The following is a 9,716-nucleotide window of genomic DNA, read 5'->3' as shown; positions in this document are numbered from 1 at the left end:
AAGGTTTTTTGGAAATCCGGGAAGGAAAAGTGTCCATCTCTGTGTTGCATCCCAGGGCTGGCATCTCCTGTACTGCTTCCAGTGGCATCTCCTCTGCTCACACACCACCTGTGGGAGCACAAAACCACAAGATCATGAAATCCTAGAATGGTTTGGTAGGAAGGGACCCTAAGGATCATCTCATTCCAACCCCCTGCTATGGGCAGGGACACCTTCCATAGATCAGGTTGCTCCAAGCCACGTACGACCTGGCCTTGGACACTTCCAGAGATGGGACAGCCACAGCTTCTCTGGGCACCCTGTGCCAGGGCCTCAGCACCCTCACAGGGAAGAATTCCTTCCCAATCGCCCATCTAAGCCTGCCCTCTGGCAGCATGAATCCAATCCCCCTTGTCTTGTCCCTCCACACCCTTGCTCCAAGTCCCTCTCTATCTCTCTTGGGCATCCTTCAGACACTGGAAGAGGCTCTTCTTTTCTCCAGGCTGCACACCCCCAGCCTGTCTCCACAGCAGAGGTGCTCCTGCACTCCTGGGGTGCAGGGGGCAAGCCCTGCCCAGAGGAATCCTGCCTCCAGCCTTCCTGGCTGGGACTTCCAAATCAGCACAGCACTAGCAGGATTTTAAGCAGCTACTTGGCTGGATGGTTGCAGCTCCTTCTCCAAAGCCTTCAGAGATACCAAACCTAAATTCCCCTGAAATCTCCCAGCTTAGGAGGTGGGAAGAGCCAGGCAGGAGGTGCATAGTCCTGGCTAGAGCTGCAGGGGAGCAGGGACACACTGCCCAACCCCAAACCACAGTGCAGGACAAGGACAAAGCCCAGTAGGGACAAACTGGCAACAGCTTGAAGAAAGACCATAGGAACTAAAGTCACAAACAGAACTGGGTTTTATTATGAAATAACCCTGCCAGTACATAAGGAAGTTCTGTCTGCAAAATACATTTCCTGAGGAAAGTAGATCACAGTATTCGTTTTCACAGAATAACATGTAGCCTGCTATAACTTTCAATGTGACTCTTTATTATTTAAATATTAACAGTATTCCTTCACATAAACAAGTACTCAGTCATCACATAACCAACACACAAACAACAAAATAAATATACAACAAGAGCACAGTTCATTTTTTTCCCGACTTAAATATTAAATAAATAATAAATACAGAATTTTCATTTCCTGTTATCAGTGCCTGAAACAATATGAATGCAAAAAAAAAAGAAAAACTGAAAAAGTCTCTCTTCCCCCCAGTGCCCCTGCCCCCCACAAAAAAACAAACCAAAAAATTATCAAAATGTCTCAGTTATAAAATATCTTTAAAAAAATTCCCATCATTAAAAGAATAAATAACAAAATATATAAAAAATAACTTGGTTGCATCAAAATTACAAGTAGGAGTTGTAGATAGGGTTTTTTTCTTTTTTTTCTTTTTTTTGGAATATCATTTTTTTATGGTCAAAAGTTTTAATTTTTAACTTTTTTTTGCTTCTTTTATCTTCATTTCTATGGTGCAGTGTCCAGTTTAAAATAAGTATAAAATTAATAAATAAAAAAGTTAAATAAATAGCAAAAAGTTAACATAAGGTGTTGTAAATATAAATTACATACATCTTGCCAAAATTAAATAATTTACAGCATAATTAAACTAACTACTTTTTTTTCCTTCTCTTTCTTCCAGTAAGTGCAATTTCTCTACCTTTAAATACTAACTGAATTGCAGTCACAATCAATTTGGACTCTATTTACATGTTAAGAACGTTGTGTTTTTAACACCTCAAATTTTATACTTTTTTTTCCCTTTTTTTTTTTTTTTTTTTTGTATTTTTGCACTTGGAATGGGTTCTAAAATAAGTGAACTCGTGGAGTCTGATCCTGCAAACACTCAACTATGCGAGCAAGCCCACCCAGGCCAACTGCCCTATGGAAATTAACACAGGGAACAACTCCAACCAAGCCACTCATGGCCTTCCAGCCCAGATCCAGTGGCCATGGTAGCCACTGGGACTTTCCACTGACTTCCCCAAATCAGGAATTATACCCTAAATATCTGCAGGATTTGGCTTGAAATGACACCACACTCTTGCCTTTTGTTAGGGTCAGCAAGATCCTCCCCAGCTCTGCCTGCCCCATGGCTGGGAGTGATGCAGGATATGGGATATGGGATGTGGGATGCCCCACGCTGGGGCCCCTCGGGGGGTTCTGCCCCACTGAAGTGTTTGGAGAAGGAAGTGAGCTCCAGGTGGGAGCCAAGGTGGGGAGCAGCCCCGTGGGGTGACAGCTGGCCCTGGCCATGGAGCAGTGCTGCAGAGCAGCGCCCCAAAGACATTCACAGAGTTGTTCTCTAAGTGCACAGAGGGCTGCATGTACCCAGCTGCTCACAACTGCTTCTTTGGAAGAATTCCCAATACCTGAATCCTCTTTTATTTTTCCTTTTTTCCCCTTTTTCTCTGTTGCAGAATGGCGCTAGCGCCGTGATTTCGCACAAATCCCTGGAACACCAAACCAAACCATCCTCATTGCCCTGTGGGTACGTGTAAGGAATCAACTCCTGGTTCACAGTACATAAGCACTTTTCTGGCCATCAATTAACATCTCTCTTTTTGTTGGTTTTTGCTTCTTTTGGATTTGATTTGTTTTGTTTTGTTCATCACAATCTCAACCGTTCTCTGGCATTGATGTATGATCTCTGGACTGGCAGTACTGCGCCACTGTAGGGATGATCACAATAATGAAAAGAACCAGAACTGTCATCAAACAGATTTCCAAAAAATCATATACACCGGACCATGACACATTAAAGAAATTCTTCTGTTTGAAATATCTGGAATTGGCCTATTCATAATAGCTACTCTTATATTTAAGACAGACAAAGGAATACTGTAGTTGCAAACTCCAAAAGCTTCCCTGAGAACCTTTTTTCCATTGCGCTTTCCACTGGAGATCCAGAACTGCTCTTCAGATTTCTTTCAGAAAATAAAAATAAGCTACTTTATAATACTTCAGAGTTCCCATGCCCAGTGGATATCTGAACACTTCGGGGTTGGGAGGCCCAGCACAGGTTCAGATTTACAGGTAGCTTGCAGCTCCAGCACTTGTAGCAACATAGAACATAACTCATGTGTGAGTAGGTGATCTGGACATACGACCATAGACAACATGAGGGTTTAAGCCAGTCATACACTAGTCTTGGATCAGACAAGACCCTGTTCTTGTAACGTTTTAACCCTTGGATCTATTCTGCAAGAGCAAGCAACTCATGGAAGATGCCTGCTCTTCACCTGCTACCAAGCCCCACAGCCTACTGGAGAATTTAGCCTTCAATCCTGATCTACCTCGTGGTCAAGGTGGAAAAAAATCCCACTTTTCTCAAGAAGGTCCAAAGTTAAGTAAACGAGAACATTGAGTTTGATCAGTTCCATGTCTCAGAAATGGCCTCTTGGTTACATTTTGGTCCTTTTTTTTTTTCTTTTTTTTTCATTCATTAAACAAGTTTTCTAACTTGTAAACCTGAATACTTGGAGGGGAAGTTCCATCTTACAGTCTGTTTCCTTGCTGCTCTCCATCCCGCCGCGCTACACCTGGATGCCCTTGACAGCTTGCTTGATGCTCTCCAGCAGGTCCTTGTTCTCTGGGTTCTGGTAGCACTCCTGGTTGGTGTACATGTCTGTCAGCGTGTTCACATAGGCATCAAAGTTCTGCTCACTAATTGGATCCTGCAGCCAAAAAAAAAAAAAGTCAAATAAAAGCATTAGTAAAAGAGCAGGACGAGGATGAGAGTCTTTGCAATAAATCATCTGCATATTTTAGTGCCCAGAGAAGTTGGGGATTCCTAAAAGTGCTCAAGATCAGGCTTGGAGAAACCTGGTCTAGTGGAAGGTGTCCTTACCCATGGCAGAGGGCATGAACAGTGTGAATTTTAAAGTCCCTTCTGACCCAAACCATTCCATGTTTCTCTGTATGTACAGACAGCCAAAGGTCTCCACATCAAAGCCTTGTTGTGTGCAGTGCTGCGTCTACAGGAATCTCATCATTGCCCTAATCCCACTGGATCTTAACCAGGTCCTTAATTTTATGCACTGGCCTTGTGGAGCTATTAACAGCATCAGGTAAAGTGTGTGCAGGCAGCCTGACAGGCTGGAGGCTGAATTAAGGCATGGAAATGAAGGGCTGGAGGACAACAGGACTGCTGAAACATCACGGAGGGAACCAAAGGCAAAGTCAGGTCACCTTGGGCTCACAGCTACCCAGCCCAGCTCTCTGCTGCAGTACAGCTTCTGCTTTTGAGGGGCATTGCAAGTGTCTAACTTGGGCTTAATGGGGGAAAAAAGAGAGGGAGAAGGAAGAAAAAGAACAGGAATAAAATGAGCATAAAAGTCTCATGGGCATCATTTAATTAGAGTTGCCTGAAACCTTGAAAAAATATTTGCTGAACAGTTTATTTGACCTTTATGTGTCAAATACTTTACAAAAAAAGCTCTCAGCGAGTGGTTTTCTGCCAGTTAGGCAGCTGGGTGAATACTATCCAAAACTGCTCTGCTGGAGGATGGATTCTCTCCAACCAGCCTGAATTTAAATACAAACCCCAATGAAAAGGATTCCCCCCCGAAAAAAAAAAAAAGAAAAGAAAAAAGAAAAGAAAAGAAAAAAGAAAAGGAAAAAAAAGGATGGAAGAAAAAATAAATCAAAAGCTCATTCCTCTGATCATTGCAATGGTCTTTATGAGTTGTAAGAGGACAGCTTCCTCAACAACACGAGCCCCACCTCCACACACCTGGTTTTGACAACAGTAATTACATTCCTGGGAATAGAGAGAAGGTAATTAATAGCCTTTTGTGGTTTTACTATTTTAATGCAGTCTTTTCATTTCTCAGTAACTCTATGGTAACATGCTGTGGGCTGTTAGACCTTGTTAAATTAAACAAAATACACTCTCTTTAAGAATGCTATTCTTTAGCTGCCAGCTATTCAAAACTGAATTGAAACTACCTGCATTGTAATAGGAGCTCTAAGATCTTTCTGACGTTGAAATCCAATCCCTCCTGATCTCTGCTTGTGCTGTCTTAGGCTAAAAGGCACTGGGTGCCCTTGATAAAGTTTCCCATTTTGTGATAGTGCTCCCAGATGTAATGAGACAGAACAATAGATAAAAAGGGAGATCAGCAGAAAATGACAACAAAAGGGAGATACAATGCAAGCTTCAGAGATAAGGGAAAAGTACTGATCTTATAAAGGACACATAGGTGTATGGAAAGAAATTCTCCCACTCTTTAATTGTGAAAAAGCCTTATCATGAATTGGGTTTGGCACAGCTCTCTTGATGATGCTGGATTGGGCTGGGCACTGTCAAAGTTTCTTACCATGTGCGGAAGGCGGATGTTGGCAAGACTTTGGATGAGAGCCTGGCTCAACCCTGAGAGCTCCAGGAACAGGGCTTCGTTTTGCTCCTCTATGATTTTGTTTTCCTCCTCAATGTTCTTCAGGTTCTTCTCCATGGTGGAGATCTGTGGAGCAAGGAGCACGGTAGTGTGACCAACCCTCACCATGCACCCACCAACACCCATCACCCCTGGGCTTGAATTCATGGCCAAGCACACAAACCTGGGACTGGAGTTTCACCATGGCTGCTTCCATCTCTGAGTTGGACTCGTTCAGCTCACTGATCTCTTTGTTCAGCTGCTTGATCTCCTCATCGTTCTCCAGAACTGCAGGAGGGAAGGTCATGGGCAGTCAACAAATGCTCTTGGGAAAAGCAAAAGTGTTGGGCTTTCTGCTGAGCCCATCCTGCTGCACCGTCCTTACCTTGGCTTTTACAGCCTCGAAACAGGACGTACCTCTCACCTGCCTTTTCCTTTCTAATTTTTTTATCATTAATATTTTTATTATCACAGGTCAATGATACTTGAACAGGTCAATATGTAAATACAAAAGCAAAGGACAGCAGAGCAGCTGGAGTCCAACACATCCCCACACCTGGCAAGGTTGATTGTCCTGAAAAGTCAGGTCACTCTCTCTGATCCTGAGTTTGGAATGATGCCATTTAAAAAACTAATGCATATCTTGATGAGAAATTATGAGGTCCATAAAATAAAGCAATATTTCTAGAGGAGTGCAGGTATTTATAGGTTCCAAACTATCAAGTTCAATGCTTGAACCTTGTCAAATACCACAGAAAGCTCAGTAATAGCACTGGAAATGCAAAGTGCCATCGCTAACAAAATTCCAGATCCAGAAATATCTCAGTATTAAAAGCCCTGAATAGGTGGAAATCGCTGAGTGACTGCAAGGGATTTGTAAAAATGCCAGTGAATATATGGAAAAAAAAAAAAATCTGAATTTCAGCTACTTCTTTTGCCTTCTTTATTGTTGCTCCCTTAAAATGTGTGACTCAATGAGTGAGAGTGGTACCATGCCAGCACAAACGCCCAGAAAACACAAGGAATGGGTCTTCAAAGTACATGATGTCCTTGAAATCTGTGCCCAGATTTCAGCTTAAACCTCCCAAGTCTAAAAAGAAAAAGATCTATGGGCTCAACACCCTGACACACCTGCAAGGCAAAGGAGTGAAAAATCTTACCGTCGCTGGTCTTGAACTTTGTATTGAGAATTTCATCCCCTGAGAGTTTTCCTTTCTTCCCAGCAAAAGTAGCTCTTGGACACCCTGACAAACTGAAAAACAAGTAAAAATGGGTTTCATAAACTCTCAGTATTTATAGGTGCTTATGTTCCCAACATAAGAACATGTGCCATTTGGTGGAATTCAAGCTGCGAGACAGTTCTTCTAAAAGCTTTTTATGGTACAGAGGAAATTGCTTTATGAATAATGCCACAAAATGCCCCATTTATAAAGTGAGAGCGATTTTCTTTAAGCAAAGATTAAAAACACACTGCTTCCTAAAAGAGGAGGTGTGCCAGGTGAAGAGGGTGAGATGAGTCTGGTTGTTTTGGACACCAATCTCCTATTTGTGGTGCTCAAATTCTGTTCCAGCATGGAAATAGAGATTTAGATTTGAGGTTAGGAAAAAAATTCGTTCCTGTGAGGGTGGTGAGGCCAGAGCTGCCCAGAGGAGCTGTGGAAGATTGCTGGAAGTATCCAATGCCATGTTGGACAGGGCTTGGAGCAACCTGGTCTAGTGGAAGGTGTCCCTGCCTGTGGCAGGGGGTTGGAATGAGATGATCTCTAAGGTCCCTTACAACCCAAACCATTCTCTGATTCTGTGAATACTAAAACAACCAGACATTTTCTCCATTCAGTAAACTTCAACCTGACTCAACTCAGCATCAAAATCACCAGCTCTTGAACCTGGCATGAGGAGCTGCACGCTGCTCCAGCAGCATCTTGGGGCAGATAGGTTTATCCACAGCAAAACCATCCCGCTCACACTGACGTAAACCCCAGGATTTACCTTCTGTGAGTGAGGAAGCTCCCGTTGGCGTGGCCAGAACCGTCACAGCCTGGGGTGGGGCAGGTTGGGCCTTCGTTCTTCAAGGACTTCCAGGAGAAGGAGGAGCCATTGAGCGATCCCTCCTTCTGCCTGCGGGCGGCCAGCGGGCAGCCGGAGGCGCTCCGGTGCGACGCGTACTTGCCGCTGATGTGTCCCAGCCCGACACAGCCCGGAACGGGACACCTGGGCACCGGCAATCACCCAAAGTCACATCAAGGGCAAGGAACAGAAGGAGGGAATAAAGAAAGGGAGGAAGTTATTGATGAGCAGCAATGAGGAAGCCTGGGAAGAGAGCGTTTGTATTTGGGTCTCATCTGGAGTTTATAGGGGAGATATTTGGTTGATGGAAATAGCAGATGGGAAATTAAGAGCGACGAGTGCTCCTTCAAAGGAGCCAAAGAGAATCAAGGAGAATTCTGCAGGAGGGAAGTCTGTGGATGTCACGTCATGTGCAGCAAAAGTAGGTCCCAGTGGTGTCAGAAACCAGGTGTTTGGTGCCTCGCTGGGGACAAAAAGGGCAGGTTTTGCCTGGCATGGGATCCTGATGTACCCCAAGGCTGACATCACACTGAGCCATCCCACACGTACTGCTGGCTCTGCCCTGTGTCCCTCCTGATGTACCCCAAGGCTGACATCACACTGAGCCATCCCACACGTACTGCTGGCTCTGCCCTGTGTCCCTCCTGATGTACCCCAAGCCTGACATCACACTGAGCCATCCCACACGTACTGCTGGCTCTGCCCTGTGTCCCTCCTGATGTACCCCAAGCCTGACATCACACTGGACCATCCCACACGTACTGCTGGCTCTGCCCTGTGTCCCTCCTGATGTACCCCAAGGCTGACATCACACTGAGCCATCCCACACGTACTGCTGGCTCTGCCCTGTGTCACTGCTGATGAACCCAGGCTCATCTCTTATCACCCTGCCCCAAGAGCACAGGAGCCCTGTCTGTGCCCTTGGGCACACAGCCCTCCCCAGGAGCCAGTCCCCGAGCCAGGAGCTGTTCAGGCTGTGCAGCACAAAGAGCTGCAGCCCAGTTCCTGCCAGGAGCGCATCTGAGGGGTTTCTGAGCCTGCAGCCCATCAGACAGGACAAATCACTGAACCACTCCTCACCCTGCAGCCACGGCATGGCCTCGCTCGCCTCCTCCTCCTCCTCCTCCTGCTTCACATCCTGCCTCTCTGGGGAGATCAACCCACGCTCTCAAGGGGATAAAGTGGGAATTATCATCAAGGCAGCATATGAGCCCTGCCCTTACCAGACTTCTCCCTCTTTATGGCCAGTTGAAACACACAGGAGCTGTGAGAAGCCTTGTGAAAGCACCAACACAACTTGTGCTACTGCCAAGCACACGAGTGGCTCTCTAAAAGGCACCTCTTTCCTCCCTCCTCACCTAATGGCATTCTCCCTAAATCCTGCCATCCTACAAGCCCAGTGTATCTATCAGGGTTTCTGCTGTGGTTTGCATTTGTTTTAGAAATGCTTGTCAATTATAAATACGGTTAAAAGTTTATTACTCAAGGGAGGTTACTCAAAAATAGAGGAGGTGGAAGGAGGTAAGAAATGACAAAAATAGCCCCCATGTCCTTAGTTTGGAAGCAATTAGGGACTTTGAGGCTCTCCAGCAAAAGCATTCACGGAGCTGCTCCTGAAAATCACAAGCTGCGTTTCACCGCAGAAATTATTGCCCTGATTGTTTACATTCCACACAAAAGGGAGATGACAGCAAAAGGGGGGGCCCTACACCCAGCCTTTTCCCAAGATAATTTGAAAAATGCTGATCTCGATTTTAATCAGCTGCAAATGCAGCACAATTCACTTATAATATCCCTGCCAGCAGGATCCTCAGTAAATTCATAACATCATTGCTTTTATATGATCACGAGCAAATTACTGAATCCTCAGGAGGAAAAGGAGAAGGGGGAGAGGGGGGAAGAGCAAGAGAGAAAGAGACAAACCCCAGCATTTCGTATGCAGCCGTTACAGCCCAACCATTACATATTTTACACCGTTAATTTAACTTTCATTACATTTTCATTGTTAAAAAATAAACCAGAGCCTTATTGTGCAAAACAGCTGTCTTGGACATATTTTAAATTTTTTTTAACATTATTATTATTTAATGGGAGCACCAGTAGCGTTTGATCAATTAGACACCTGTGGATGCTTCCGCTGTATGGGCTGGGCTGAAGGTTGAGGTGATCTGTTCAATCACATCTGCAGCAAATTACTTGAAGGATGAACAGCACAAACAACAGGGACTAAATGACTTTCTC

At 44.8% G+C, this 9,716-nt stretch overlaps 1 protein-coding gene across 5 annotated transcripts in view; it reads right to left on the bottom strand.

The window, feature by feature from the left end:
* Positions 1-866: 866 nt before the first annotated feature.
* The window catches only part of MYT1 (myelin transcription factor 1), a 65,445-nt gene continuing 56,595 nt past the window's right edge, over positions 867-9,716 (bottom strand). For all 5 annotated transcript variants that reach the window (XM_077187292.1, XM_077187293.1, XM_077187295.1 and 2 more), the window contains 5 exons: positions 7,398-7,619; positions 6,569-6,660; positions 5,593-5,696; positions 5,352-5,495; positions 867-3,707 (listed from right to left, as the gene is read on the bottom strand). In XM_077187292.1, the coding sequence (XP_077043407.1) occupies positions 3,567-3,707; positions 5,352-5,495; positions 5,593-5,696; positions 6,569-6,660; positions 7,398-7,619 (703 nt within the window). In that variant the 3' untranslated portion in view covers positions 867-3,566. The remainder of the gene's footprint in view (positions 3,708-5,351; positions 5,496-5,592; positions 5,697-6,568; positions 6,661-7,397; positions 7,620-9,716) is intronic.

This window comes from Agelaius phoeniceus, chromosome 17 (genome assembly GCF_051311805.1).
Source record: "Agelaius phoeniceus isolate bAgePho1 chromosome 17, bAgePho1.hap1, whole genome shotgun sequence".
Classification (NCBI taxonomy): Eukaryota; Metazoa; Chordata; class Aves; order Passeriformes; family Icteridae; genus Agelaius; species Agelaius phoeniceus.
The sequence above is the reverse complement of the archived record's forward strand: the minus strand, read 5'-3'. Positions and strand labels throughout refer to the sequence as shown.